Source organism: Astyanax mexicanus, chromosome 3 (assembly GCF_023375975.1).
Source record: "Astyanax mexicanus isolate ESR-SI-001 chromosome 3, AstMex3_surface, whole genome shotgun sequence".
NCBI classification, from domain to species: Eukaryota; Metazoa; Chordata; class Actinopteri; order Characiformes; family Acestrorhamphidae; genus Astyanax; species Astyanax mexicanus.
In genome coordinates this window covers 30251545-30267367 of record NC_064410.1, presented here as the reverse complement: position 1 = coordinate 30267367, position 15823 = coordinate 30251545, and the positions used below count along the sequence as shown (strand labels likewise).

General features: G+C 36.3%; 1 protein-coding gene across 3 annotated transcripts in view; it reads left to right on the top strand.

Moving 5' to 3' along the window:
* clcn1a (chloride channel, voltage-sensitive 1a) overlaps positions 1-15823 on the top strand; it is a 37744-nt gene that overhangs the window by 8277 nt on the left and 13644 nt on the right. For 2 of the 3 annotated variants that reach the window (XM_049476302.1, XM_015608117.3), the window contains 9 exons: positions 5140-5410; positions 8652-8783; positions 9152-9280; positions 11038-11171; positions 11278-11355; positions 12084-12162; positions 12379-12504; positions 13550-13634; positions 15650-15751. In XM_049476302.1, coding sequence (XP_049332259.1) covers positions 5140-5410; positions 8652-8783; positions 9152-9280; positions 11038-11171; positions 11278-11355; positions 12084-12162; positions 12379-12504; positions 13550-13634; positions 15650-15751 — 1136 coding nt within the window. The remainder of the gene's footprint in view (positions 1-5139; positions 5411-8651; positions 8784-9151; positions 9281-11037; positions 11172-11277; positions 11356-12083; positions 12163-12378; positions 12505-13549; positions 13635-15649; positions 15752-15823) is intronic. The other variant, XM_022666134.2, reaches the window with a different exon arrangement.

Sequence of the window (15823 nt, the reverse complement as noted above, 5' to 3'; positions counted from 1 at the left end):
ATATGTAATGAGTGAGAGAGATACATGATAAACCTATCAGCAGCCCAGTTACAATTCCAGAGCTGAAAACTGAGCAGCTTAATCAAATGTAACATGGAAATGCAGATGCTTACAAGTATTAAAATAGGTTGGATTTAACAGTTGCTAATTTAACGAGATTTTGATATTTTTTCTCAGAATTTCGCCTGACTTGGAGAATTCTTATTATATTTTCATTAAATTAATATCAAGAAAATATGAATGATTTTAAATCAAATATAAAATATATACAGTGAGTCCAAGAAGTATTTGATCCCTTGCTGATTTTCTTCGTTGGCCCACTAATAAAGACATGATCATTCTATACTTTTAATGGTAGATGTATTCTTACATGGAGAGACAGAATATTAAAAAGAAAATCCAGAAAATAAATCTAAGGAATATATATTAATTGATTTGTATTTCATGGAGTGAAATAAGTATTTGATCCCTTAGTATTCATTAGCAGTTCTGGCTTTTACAGACCAGTTAGACACTCCCAATCAACTTGTTACCTGACATGAAGCCACCTGTTCTCACTAATCACTTGTGTGAAAAACACCTGTCCACAGAATCAGACAGATCACACAGATTTCAAGTCTCCAACATGGGTAAAACCAAAGAGCTGTCACAGGACCTCAGAGTCAGAATTGTTGACCTTCACAAAGCTGGAATGGGCTACAAAAAGATTAGTAAGTTGTTGGATGTGAAAGTAACAACTATTGGTGCAATTATCAGAAAGTTTAAAGAGTATAACATGACAATCAACAGACCTCGGCCCGGTGCTCCAAAGAAGATTTCGCCTCGTGGGGTGGCAATGATGCTGAGAACGGTCAGAAATCGTCCTGCAACCACTCGGCAGGAGTTAGCAAATGACCTGAAGGCAGCTGGGACCACAGTTTGCAAGGAAACAATTGGCAACACTTTGCGCAACAATGGATTCACATCCTGCAGTGCCCGAAAGGTACCCCTGCTGAAGAGAGCACATGTGGAGGCGCGCCTCAAGTATGCCAATGATCATTTGAAAGATGAACCAAGTTATTGGGAGAAGGTTTTGTGGTCAGACGAGACCAAAATTGAACTTTTTGGCCTCAACTCCACCCGCCATGTGTGGAGGAAGAAAAATGCTGCCTATGACCCCAAGAACACTGTGCCCACCGTCAAGCATGGAGGTGGAAGCATAATGTTTTGGGGGTGTTTCTCTGCCAAGGGTACAGGGCTACTTCACCGCATCACTGGGAAGATGGATGGAGCCATGTACCGCACAATCCTGAGGGACAACCTCCTCCCCTCTGCCAGGGATCTGAAAATGGGCCGTGGTTGGGTCTTCCAACATGATAACGACCCTAAACATACAGCAAAGGCAACAAAGGATTGGCTCAAGAAAAATCACATTAAGGTCATGGAGTGGCCCAGCCAGTCGCCAGACCTCAATCCGATCGAAAATCTATGGAGGGAGCTGAAGGTCAGAGTTGCCAAGCGACAGCCCACCAACCTTCATGATTTAGAGAGGATCTGCAAAGAAGAGTGGGCCAAAATTCCCCCTGGTGTGTGTGCTAAACTTGTGGTTAACTACAACAAACGTCTCACCGCTGTGCTTGCAAACAAAGGCTTTGCCACTAAGTATTGAGTGTGTTTGGCAAGAGGGATCAAATACTTATTTTCCTCATTGAAATACAAATTAATTAAAATATATTCTTTAAAATTATATTCTGGATTTTTGTCTTGATATTCTGTCTCTCCATGTTAGAATATATCTACCATTAAAAGTGCAGAAGGATAGTGTCTTTATTAGTGGGCAAACAAAGAAAATCAGCAAGGGATCAAATACTTCTTGGACTCACTGTATATTTAATTTTTTATATATATATTTTTTTTAGGATTTGTTGGACCTTCATGTAAAAAAGAGTATTTGGTCACTAATACAAAAACATTTTCACAGTGCTTTGACAGTGTACGTGTCTCCCTGGTGATGTTCATATTTAGCCTTGCCCAGCATAGCACAGCTTATGGAATCAGCCACATAATGTGAACATAATCACCACTGATGCTGCTAATGAAAGATCAGTGACTCCTCTGTGTGAGGCCAATGAAAACAATGCAAGAAACAAACATTAAACAGAAATGTGTATATGTGTGTCCACTTTGCATGACCAGATCCAAAATAAAATAGAGAATTATTAATTTAAGGAGATTGGAATTGGCCTGCTAGGTGGGAAAAGCAACTGTATCTGTCATGTAGACTCTTAAAATAAATTAGTTAAAATCATTTTGAAAAATTCTGAAATGTTGTTTTAATTTAATAGACATTTTTCATGTATATAGTTTTATAGATGTTTTTTGTTAAAAGTTTTTATTTATAAAATACTCAAAGCAAAAAAAAAAATAAACACATGTTCTATAGCACATAAACAAGTATACTATTTGCTGCACAAAAGCTGAAATAATATGTATATAATAATATATAATATTATGTAATATATATATATATATATATATATATATATATTACATTCATTTTATATATATATATATATATATATATATATACACACACACACACACACATATATATATATATATATATATATATATATATATATATATATATATATATATATATATATATATAAAATGAATGTAATATATATATATATATATATATATATTAGAATCATGTTATCATTCTGTTGTAGATGCCATTCTGTTTTTTATCTTAAGCTTTAACAGTATTTACAGATGGTGTGGTCCTTGCTTTTAATTAAATAACACTGTACCAGACCGTTTCATACCACAGCAATGCCCTTTGGAAAATAGTTTACCACCTACTTACCTAACCATTCACTATTAATGTCCCAAAGTTGGCAGAAATCTGCTTATCTTGTATAATATTAATCAGAGTCTCTCCTTCAGTGCAAGAAATGTACATTAGATATTGACTGTGTTGAACAGAAATAGATATTGACTTTCAGCTTTTACCTGAAGCATTAATAAGCTCAGTGAATATACACTAGTAATTACACACACAGCCATCAGTGGGCCCAGATAGCAGAGATGGTTAGGGATGTTGCTGAAGGGCCTAGCAGTGGCAGTTTGCTGAACCTGGGTATCAAACAAACGTCAGAAAAAGAAATGTTAGTAAAGTACAGAAACACTTTTCAATAAGTTAATTAACATTAATTTACAGTACTTACAGCAGAACGTCTAACGTCTAACTAATTATTAACTAAAACTAGTTAAGACGTTATTAATCTTGATTTATTATTATCTTCAGCATTCTCAAACATTACAATTTAGTAATGTTTAGTATTCAATTCAAAATTCAATAAAATTTTATTTATGTAGCGATTTTTACAGCAAAAGTTGTCACAAAGCAGCTTTACAGAGAAAAACAGGTCCATGCCTCTTATGAGCTGCACCACAGAGATTCCAATTATTGCAGTGACAACAGAGGCAAGGAAAAACTCTCTTATGTTAAGAGAAAGAAACTTTAGGAATTAATCAATTTAAAATAATTTAAAATAATACATTTATGAAAGTGAAAAGGTGATTGGTGAGTGTGAGTAGGTAGTACATTTGTAAATTACATTTGTAATTAGTTATTAGTCGAGACATTATTTATCACTAAAATAAAATAAAAAAAAAAAACCTAAATAGTGTTCTCACTGATTGGAGGAAATGTTTTTATCTGTGGACTAGTTCGTTTTTGGAAATTGCACCAAAATATCCCACAACCAAAAATGTCATTTAACTACACTCAGTTGGAACCTGCCATCGTGTTATCTAAAGTGATTAGTCCTGTGGCGTGTGTGAATGAGTGTATGAGAAGCGAGAGTGTGAAGTGACAGGGGATCTGTTTCCCAGATGTCTGAATCTGTTCCAGAAGCGTAAACTAAATGTAGAGAGACACTCTTCTGCTCGCCGCACATTTTCAAATAGCTTTTACCCTTTACTTAGTTTTGTAATAACTGTAGTTTTTTTTTTTAATACAGCAAGTTATATCCAGACTCTTGAGGGGCTGTGTAAACATTTTAATATTTAAATTGTGCATGATGAAGATACATAAATTACTGGTGTTGTGCATAGACATGTGATTGATGGTGTATAACAATTCCTATGAATCCTGTATTCATGGTGTATTATGAATGTATTTATTATGCACCTTATGCCATACATAATATCTTATAATCTTTGTGAAGTATTTACAGCAACATACATAACATGTTATACAAGCATATGATGGATACTATAAGGTACTGTGTGTTCCATGTAATGCATTATAAATAAATAAAAACTTTTTGACAGTACCAGTCAAAAGTGTGGACACACATTCCCATTTAGTGTTTTTATTTTTTCTTACATTGCAAATAAATATCTAGGTCATCCAGACTATGAAGGAACACAAAAGGAATCATGTAGAAACTTGTTAAACAAACCAAAATTCTCTGTGAAGCATTTAGGTGGTTCTTATCTGGGGTGCTGTTTACTTGTGGTTTCTGAGGCTGGTAACTCTTGGTCTTCCTTTCCTGAGGCAGTCCTGATTAGAGCCAGTTTCATCATAATATTTTAATGGAGTTTGCAACTGCACTTGAGGATACTTTCAAACTTCTTAAAATTTTTCATTTTTCATTGACTAACCTTCATTTCTTAAAGTATTTTTTTTTACTTTGTTGAGTATTTCCATTTGTCATAATATAGATTCAAATATTACTTATTCACTGTATACCAACTCTCTTCCCAACACAACTGATGCTCCCAAACACATTAAGAGGGCAAAAGTCATTACCTTAGCACAAAATAAGTTCAGCACAACTGTTAACTGAAAGCCATACCAGGGGAAATGACAGAAAATGCCAAGATGTGCAAAGCTGCCATCTAAGCAAGAGATGCTACTTTGAAGAATTTAAAATATAAAACATATTTAAAATATATTTTGGTTTCTTTAACATGATTCCTAAGTAATTCATAGTTCAAAGACCTAAGAGAATATATACATTAGGAATACATACAGTAAGAAATCTATATATTAATAACAGTAAGAAATCTATATATTAATAACTGAATGAGGAATTAGTGTCAGAATTATTTCCAGTGAGTCATTCTGTTCTTATTTTTGCGTAGCTGTATGGGGAGTACAGAGAGCACCCTGGAGGATCCCAACGGCGAGAGGCCACCCGTCTGCTGACGGAGAGGCAACTACGGAAGCATGGGCATCATCATCATCATCATGGACATCATCACCACAGACACCACGGACACCATGGGCACCACAGCCGGAGCCACAGCCGCCACCGCCACCACCTGGAGCAGGAGATAGGAAGTGATGGAGAAAAACCTGAGGAGATCCACACATCCTCCATAAAGAAACAACGCTCCTACTCCAAGTGCAGAGGTTTGAATCTGTCATTTCAAAGGGTGCAGAAACAGTTTGTAACCAAACTATAAGTGTTTCCAGTTTAGGGACAGTAAGGTTTCCATCATGCTAACTAATGAAACTGAAATAAATAACAAACTTTGTACAAGAAAGTAAAACTCTTTATGGGCCCTATTTTAGCAAGGTATAGTGAAGCTGGTAACCACACACCATTTAGGTGTGATTTAGGGAGTGTCAGTGTATTTGGTATCGTAAGGACATGCAAAAAAAAACTTTTTGCGGCTCGAAATGCGCAAAAGGCATCTAATAATTCTATTAATAAATCGTGGCTGTGTTTCAGGCGTAACGTCAAAAAAAAGATCAGTGTGTCACTTGCCATTCCCTTGCCATGTGCTCTGATTTTAGGGATTGCTATTTAAACAGTGTAGCACTTCTGCACTTCTCGGCAGAGGACACTGACCTGCGTGTGACCTGCTGTGAAAATATGTGAGCAGGCAATTTTGTTTTTTTATTGTGTATTCTGCTTATTGTTAATGAGTCTGTGCACTGCTGTGCATTCTTGTGTGTGTGTGTGTGTGTGTGTGTGTAACAAGCAGGGGCACAAGTGAAGCATATGTGTAGCCAAGATATGAGTGCAGGTTTGATGGTTAAATGTTGTCAGGGTTCCAATCAGTCAGTGGCACGCCTGTGTATTTCATTGCTAAGATAGCACTATGCCAGAAATGTACCTAAACACACCTCACTTCCAGACCATCACGCCCATAGATTTATTTCTAAGCTTCGTTGTTATTTTAATTTGAAAGGTTTTTGGGAAGTAATTTTAAGACTATTCTTAGGCAAAAGGTTACGAATTGCATAGCTTTTGAAACGTTTAAAAAAAAAGTTGTTCCTGATCCGTAGTGTCATTCCAGTCGGAAATTATTTCTTCCAGAGCACATAGTAAGTTCTAGAACCTGTTTATCCAGGTGTGTTTACCTGAGAGGATTATTTATATTAAGGAGTTTTACATTGAGATGTCAATAGTGAGATGTCACTGTGAATGCTTTATAGCTGTTTCTCAGTGAGTGTACCAGCTCTAACTAAATATGACAAAATAACAGTGACTTCATTATTGTAATTGCTATTAGCAAATCAAATTGCAGAATGAATTGGAGAGGCTAAATAGTTGAGGTGAAATGGGAATACATCTAACTTTTTATAAATTACAGAAGTTTTAAAGAAATTGGCCATGGAAATACTAGCATCTTTGATTTATAGACGTGTTGGGTTTATTATTGAGGGCAAGTTTGATTTTAGAAAAAAACGTAGGCAGTTTTTCAACGCACTTGGCAAAGAACAATCGTGGCTGTTTTAACTCTTTTAGGCCTTCACAAAGAATTATTTCAACATGTTAAATATACTGATACAGACAAATTACCAACTGCTAAAGTAAATTAGATTTGTATTGTAATTTCTTTGTGGTGATGACTTTATAATTAGTTTTTATTTTTTAAGGCTGAAACGAGTTCTGGCTTGGGTGCTGTACAGGTTGCATGTACTCAAACAATAATCAAACAAGCACTGAAAATGTCTACTAGGCTGGTCAAAAAAATTGTGTAAGCAGGGCCAGGCCCAGCTTTTCATCACTTTCTATGTGCTACATATTTACCTGTCCCCAGAAAACATTCAGCATTTTCAGAAAATGTAAAAATGTATTTCCCCTTTAAACACAATTGCAAAGTAAAAAATAGAGAAAAGCCTAGGTGGTTTCTTTCTGTTACAACCGTGGCTTGAAGGCTTAAAGCTAATGGCAGCAACAGCCTGAGCAAACAACAGGTTGAAAATGTGAAAAAAAAAGACTTCAGCCAGCTCCCTTGTGCGGACCCTCAGTACTCAACTTAGGATGCCATCCAGACCAGCAGAAATCTGCACACTGACCCTGCTCAGTGTGGAATATACTGCATGTTATATTGGAGAATAACAGTGGTTGTCAGAAGGGACCTCATTTGTGTATTTTTTCACGGAGGACATCTCTGGCTGAGGGTTTAATGAGTGTATGAATGTGGGCTTGTAGTCTGTATAAGCCTGGTCATTATATCATGAAAAAGTTAATTACAGTAACATTGAACAAATAACTATAACATCACAGTAGTTTTCTTATTTAGAAAACTTGGAGTATACTGTGTATCCATTAGTGTGCACTGTTAAATCTTTCTCAGCTGTAATCCATGGCTTCAAACCAGAGGTTGGCCAGTATGCATAGAGATAATCCCCCTTCAGTCATTCAGTAAACAACCACAAACCTCCTTTGGCAGCTGACACACCCCAAAGTTAGATCTTATTGATTTTGCATGCAGAGCTAGCCTTTAGCACTGCACACACTGTAAATTATAATAGTGTACTTTAAAAACAACCACAACACAGAGGGAACATGACTGTGTATTTGTATGACTGTAATATACACAGTGAATACAGTTGTACACACTAGTGAACAAACACAATGGACATTGACCACACATATCCAGAAAAGTTGGCAGCCTCTTCTGCAAAGATGTTCAAGGGCCTTGCTCAAGGGCCCAACAGTGTCAGCTTGGCAAACCTACAAGCCTGTCATTAATAATTCAGTGCTCCAACTGCTGAGCCTTAAGGCTTTAAGCAAGTTGCCCAATTGTACTTGAACAGACTAATATTTTAAGCAAATAAATGACATAAAATAAATAAATAAATTGCACATTTCTAGCAAATGTTCCTTGGAAAAGCCTACTTTTGGAGCTGAGCTCTAAAATGTATGTACAACGTCACTAAATATAAACATCAGTTTGATTAAAGGAACACACATTTGATTAGCACTCCCAGGTCATGCTGCTTATCATCAGCAGCCAGAGTCTGAGAGAGCACAATTGGTTCTGCTCTCTAAGGGGTAGGTAGGTTGTGTTCTCTCCCTACATCACTTCCAGTCAGATGTTGGTCTGTTAGTTGGTTCTTCAGCCTCTTGGTGTTGGGGCATTACTACTATTAGGGGGAGTTAATTGAATGAAGACAGGGTATTTTAAATGATATATATTAAAAAACATAGTAGAATCAGTGTATGATGCTTGTACACAGTACATTTGCCAGTGTTGAGTGAGAGTATTGAAATAAAAAAATTATACTCACTGTGTTCATTTCCACTACATTGTTAGCGTTGATTTAACACTGGCCAATATATTGTGTACAAGCAGAATAAACCACCATTTTGCAAAATATTATCATTTGACATGGATTGTTTCTATTCATACAGACTGTGTGGCTCGTGTACAGAGGTTCCTAGTAACGAAACTTGGAGAGGACTGGATCTTCCTTGTGCTCCTGGGTATTTCCATGGCACTAGTCAGTTGGTCTATGGACTACGCCAGCGCCAAGAGTCTCCAAGGTACCACAACAGTTGTTTTCTCCAGAGTTATTTCACCTTCTGCTGTGTCAACTTCAGCAGTCGAGTACTGCAGAACAAGTTTAATGAAACGGGTGTGTTCCATACACTCCTATTAAGCAAACAAATATCTTTTATTAAACTGAACTCAGATAAATTTCTGCACCGTGTCACTGCCAGTTCAAGATTGTGTTTTTAGTTGATTTTTTCTTTCTCTTTCCTTATCTATTTATTTTTATGCAAAAAATTTCAAAATAATTTTCCCTTAGCTATTTCCATGTTTTAATTTTCACTCCTTCCTCACTTTTTTCCTCCTCTGCCATCACTTTCTTCCCATCACCACCGCTGCCCCCACTTCTCCCCTTTCTCAGCTTATAAATGGTTGTATGGTGAGCTGAGTTGGAATGTGCCTTTGCAGTACTTGGTCTGGGTCACGTATCCGATGATTCTCATCATGTTTGCTTCCTTATTTTGCCACCTGGTTGCTCCTCAGGCCATTGGTGTGTACACTTTGCCTTTTCCTATACCTTTGTCCCGAACCCCCTGCATGGCTTGTGCTTTTTTTTGCATTCTTCCTCTGTTATTCCTTTAACTACATTTAATAATAGGTATATATTTAATAGAAATTAGGATTTTTGCAATCAGTACAATGTCAAGATCTATAATTTCACTGTACCTGCTAAAGTGACAATAAAAACAGGATTTCAATAAAGAAAAAAAAAACACAGTCAAAAATACATACAATGCTGTGTAAAATAATTTACTTATTATCATACTTACTTTTTTTATTTTAATATCAGACAAATATAACTTGAGTAAAGATAAAAAGCTGTTTTAATGATTATTTAATTTATTAAGGGAAACAATGTATCCAAACCACCTGCTGCAGAACCCAAGTACGCCTGAGCTTAAGGTCCCCAACTGACATTCTTGTCTGGTAAACAGCAGAATTCCAGCTAGTAGTCCAGGCCCTGAAAAAGCAAAGCAGCCCCAGACTTCACACTACCACCACCATGTTTTACATTCAGTATGATGTTCTTTTCCTGAAATTATGTGTTAGTTTTACGCCAGATGTAATGGGACACACACCTTCCAAAAAGTTCCACTTTTGTCTCATCAGTGCACAGAATATTTTCCCAAAGTCAGTGGGAGTAATTGTGGTAAACTGATATAAAAGTTTGTTTGATAATCCGAAAATGTAAGTATGACAAAAAAAAGCAAAAACAACAAAAATCTGTATTTGTACATAATGCATTGTACATAAAGTCCACCTAATATTTTTGAACATGCAGCTTGACTGTAAGATTTTGGTAGCCATTAATTTAATAGTAAATAATAGTAATAGTAGATAAATGAATGATGTATTTCAGCATGGACTTACAGTGCTTTACAGTGAAATTGGTTGAACATTTTGTAGTATTTCCTTACAAATAAAGTACTTTGGGTTTTGCATTTAGCAGAAAAGCTCTCCTCCTCTTGCTCTCTCCTCTAGCAGATTGACTAGTCAAGGAGTGCAAACCCTAGTGTACCGTACATTTCGCACTATAAGCTGCACCGTATTTTAAGGCGCACTATCAATAAACGTCTATTTTAAGGTTATGCATTGTAAGAGACACTATAAGGAACTTAATTCAGCAGGTCTTGATGCTGGGTGGTGGTGGGGGTAGCTAACTGTGTTAAGTAAAGCTAAGCTAAGTAAACAAAACTGCAGTAAAAAAAAGACTTAATTTTTTTAAAGATTTCTCTCCTAAAAAACTGTTTATTTGAGTGAGTAAAGTGCTTCAGATTATTTACAGTAAGCTTAGACTAGCAAATTTCTGCAGCACTAGGCTGGAGCATTAGCATTAGCGGCTAACCACTCCAGCAGTGCTAGCCAGGGTTAGCTGCAGGCTACAGGCCGGTAATACTCCCTCTGAATGGGGAAACAGCGGTTAGCGGCTAATCCTACTCCAGTCCCGGTGCTGAAAAACTAAACTGAAACTCCTGTATAACACTGCACTACATCAGAAGGGCTTTACTGCTCCTTACAACCTGACTGGTAAAATATATTATTATTAGGCACACTGACAACTTTAAATTAAAGGATTTTAAGTCCGCCTTATAGTGCGAAAAATACTGCGTGACTTGTTTTACTCACAACAACTTGGCTTGTTTGTTTGTTTGTTTGTTTCAGACGTGGAATTAACACGATATGAAACCTGTTTATTGTTTTTTTGTGTGTCCTCTTCACACATTCATCTTCCACTCATACCTTCAGGTTCTGGAATCCCTGAGCTGAAGACCATCCTTAGAGGGGTTGTGCTGAAGGAATATCTCACACTCAAAGCTTTCGCTGCCAAGGTGGTGGGGCTCACTGCTGGCCTGGGAAGCGGAATGCCAGTAGGCAAAGAGGTAAAGTATGTCTGTATACTTTATATGCTTTTGTATTGTTTTTAAGCTCATTTTGTTCAGAAAGGATGAAGGTGTAGCATCACATGTTTTATCTTTATGTGCTCAGGGTCCTTTTGTACACATAGCCAGTATCTGTGCTGCTGTGCTCAGCAAGGTTATGACCTTCTTTTCCGGCGTTTATCAGGTAAGCAAAAGATAGTGATTAATGGAGATTTATTGCAGTTGCAGAGTTCCATGAAGTTTCAGATTTCAAGTAACGTTAGCTGTATAGTTTATAATAAAAAACATGAGAAATGAGTTCAGGACTCAGGAATATAAACAGCTACTGTATGTGATGTATTGAGTTTGTTTAATTACTTTTCACCACTTGAGGAGAGTAATAAAGTTCTGCATATGTTCTTCTACATGTGCATAAAAGAAATGTTCAGGCATACTATATACAAATGACCATTCGAAATATAGTAAGTGTGTCAGGTCATAAAACATTGGATACATTGGATCTATTTCTCTTTACTACAGTTAATATCTTGTTACACTTTTAAAAATAAAAGTGCTTTAAATAATGCCAACCATGAACCGTGTTTGTAAGGGAACCTTTACCAAAAGGACTGTATTACCATTCATTAAATGAATGATATAACAGTTAACATTTCCCAATACTGTTTCTATCCACTTTATTTATTTATTTTTTATTTACTTTTAAGTAACAGTTTGATTTATAGGTAATTTTACATCAACATCATACCAATGCATAGTAATGTACGTACTAATGTATAGTATATTAGTATATGAATATCTAGGCCTTAAAAATAATTAAAATAAACTTTCATTCCAACGTAATATATGCCAGCCAGCATCATCCCTGTTTTATCTATACACTCACTCTCTCTGTCTGCCCTTCTGTGCCAGTAGAGCCCATACTGCTACACAGATATCCTCACCGTCGGTTGTGCTGTGGGAGTAGGCTGCTGTTTTGGCACCCCTCTCGGAGGTAAAGTAAGAATTTGCTTAATTCAAATATACATAATTTCCACATCACTTTTTAATGGCATATATAGGATTTTATTTGAGCAAATTCAGTGAACAATTGTTTTAGTGTGAACAATTTTTATTGTTTTTTTTAAAGTGGTATTGGCACTAATTATTTAATATGACATTATACTCTATTTTGTAATATCTTTGGCATTTTTGACTATATTTCCTCTAGGGGTTCTGTTCAGCATTGAGGTCACATCAACCTACTTCGCAGTGCGCAACTACTGGAGAGGTTATTTTGCTGCAACATTTAGTGCCTTCATATTCCGTGTGCTTTCAGTATTTAATAAAGATGCAGGTAAGATAAACAACAGTTTCTGCATTTTATTAAATTCATATTTGTTTCTGTGTGCTTAATTTTAATTTATGTTTTTTATTGGAGAAGTCCATCCAAGAAAAACAGATACTACAAAAACTTTCATTATGCTTACAATGTCCATACATCTCAGACAGCTGTCTCAATAATGTTATAAAAAATACAATAACAATCATAATGCAATTCTTGTTTCAAGTTCAATACAATATGGAGAAAATATTTCTTTTACAGTTAAACAGTCTAATTTCTGACTTTCCCAGGATGTAAATCACAATTTTTTATTGTTAACGAATTACTTATTTATTTTAAGGCAAAGAACTATTAACAATAAAAGTGGGGTAACTTCTTCAGTACAAAGAGGAGAAAATAAAAGATCCAAGTCAGAGGTTATAGGGTCTGCAAGAAATCTAGTCATTGGGGTCTTAAACTAGCCATTTAGACCAGGTCTGATTAAATTGATCAATTTGAATTCTTAGTGAACAAGTATAAGTTTTTCCATAATAATAAAAATAATGTTGTTCATAAACAACATTATACCCCTATTGAATTTTAACAAGGCTTAGTAGATTTCAGAGTGATTACTTTTTTACTTGCATCAAGCAGGATACTCAGTATTTTTTTTATTATAGAGACACAAGCAAAGCAAAAAGGGTATACTTAGCTGAAATATAGTACAGACAGCCTGATAAATAGCGCTCCAATATTTAGTCAATACAGTACAAACCCAAAACATATGAAAATGACCTGCACCGTCTCGGCCACATAATCTCCAGCAGCTAGATCTGGAACCTTGATACCGTTTCTTCATCTATGGATGTTTTTCCAGCGAAATTCTCTCCAGTTTAAGGAACTTGTTGTTGCCCACTGCATCTGACATATTTTTCCTTAATCCTTTTCTGACAGTGAGACCCCCCTCTCTTTTTCCTATTTTCTTTAATATAAAATGTTTTGTCATCTTTAAGAGTACTGAACTCTCTGCATTTTTTCATCCCCTTGTTCCACACTTTTATCCTGTTATCTCTTGCAGTCACGATCACTGCTCTCTTTCGTACCAAGTTCCGCATGGACTTTCCCTTTGACCTGCAGGAGCTGCCAGCGTTCGCCATCATTGGGTGAGAGCTCTGGGCAAGAGCGTGCCGTTTGTGGTGAGGGCACAGTCCTGGAGCTATGTGTGCTGTAGTGAAATTCTATATCAGTGTATATATTTAAATATATCACAAACCCATTTGTAAAGTACACAGCACCACTTTTCATTTCATTGCATTGTCATTAAACTAACATTTGGTAGTACAGTATTACAAAACACTACAACACTAAATAAAAACTCAAAAACACTGATGCAAAGACAAGAACAAGATAATGACAACAGCATTTAGGGATTAAGTATACATAAGCTGTAAACGATAGAATTTACAATGCATTATTTATAGTTTCTTTTTATGCAACACGTATTTAGTTCCACAGCCCAGGCAGTTAGCATTACATAGTAACCTTAGGTAGGTAATAAGGAAAGTAAATAATAAGGTCAGGTGTATAAATCATATTAACAGATAACCCAGATTAACCGCAAATCAAGTCAACGAGCATTAGCATTAGCATTAATGTTCAATTATTGTAGCCTCAGTGTTAAAGTATTAAATAACTGTTTCTGAGTCTTCTGGTTTTAGCTTGAATGATCTGGGTCTTCTTTATAGAAAGCATAGGTTAAAACTGACTGTGGTAGATTTGTTGGAGGTCTCCTGCCCCCTAAGGCATTTCTAGTTGTAGATGTCCTGTAGGTGTGGAACTAAAGTAGAGGTATTGTGCTGTTTTAATCAACCTCTGGTGGATCCGAAAGTGATTAGTTTCTCTGGGGGTCCTGGGATAATTTTCTCTTTAATGGGGGAGTCCTTGGTGATTTTATTCCTGTCTGGAACGACCATGTGTGTGTTCTCAGATGTCCTCTGAGAAAATTACAGGCTGAAATACCTACTGTTTTTGCTGTCCTCCGGTAATTTTAGTCCAGTCCGGTCGCACATCTCTGAGTTTCGCCACCTCGTGTTTAATAAAACAGCTATTTGTCCACTGCTACGCACCGTAATTACACTTTGGGCAAGTGTTTCCATAGAGATCCACGTGAACATAACGGCTGGTGGAAATGGAGGAGCAACTGAATGTGATGTCATGTGACCGAGAAAGCCCTCCTGTTTTTTTCATTGCAGTTCTGATTTTAGCACTGAGTAGAAGTGTAAAAAAATTTTTTCACAGATGTCCCACTGAGAAACTAATCCCATCCGTATAGGGCTTTAGAAAGGTGTTAAGTAAATAATAGCGGAAATTGGGTTAGTGGACGTATTGGTTCTAAAAAGTTTTACATTACTAAATGAAAGCTAGTGGAAGTGTAATGTAATTTATAATAAATATGTGAATAAAATGGTAATTGATGCCTATATGTATATATAACTGAAACATTTGCATTAGGTTTATCAGTGACTCTCATAGCGCTTTTCCACCAATGCGGAACCGGCACCTTTCTGGTTCGATAACCTAAGAAGAAGGCTAGGTTCTTCAATGCGCACTGTGACAACATCTGTGGGCGTTTCTATTTGTACAGAGCAAAACGGCGGCCCCCAAGAGTGCACAGTGGTCTGCTAAGGAAAACAACATTTATTATCTATTTGGTATTCTCCGAAGTTTCAGGAGAAACTTGATGGGAGCACTAGGAAGGAGAAACTGTACGGTGAACTAGTGGAGGATTTAGCTTGGGAAGGATATGTTCGCACAAAAGAGCAAGTCATAAACAAGCTAAAAAAGCTTAAAAAAGACTTTGTATGATGTGATGTATTGATGGTTCCACTAAAACTGGTGGAAATGCAGGCTGATTTGCTGAAAAGCACCACAGTTCTTGTAACCCTAATCCAATTTTTTTTTGGTGGAAGAGCGCTTTCAGTAGCCCACACAATTCTGATTATTTGTCATTTATTAATATGTAACTTTTTTCAGACTATTGGTATGACTTGATTTCTATTAGTGCAATTAAAGGTTCTGGGGTAGATCATTAGGTCACTTTGGATTTTAATGGACGCTTAAAGTACAGTATACGATCAATAACTAATCAAATGTTTGTTTCTGTGTCTCACATTCACAGCATTTCCTGCGGGTTTCTTGGAGCTTTCTTTGTCTACTTGAACCGACAGGTTGTCCTGTTTATGAGAAAACCCAACGCCCTCACACGCTTCCTTACCAGACAGTAAGAGAGAGGAAGAGAGATGATTTATATGTTGGTAATATGAAGTGGATTTGGTCATAGATTTACCCTATT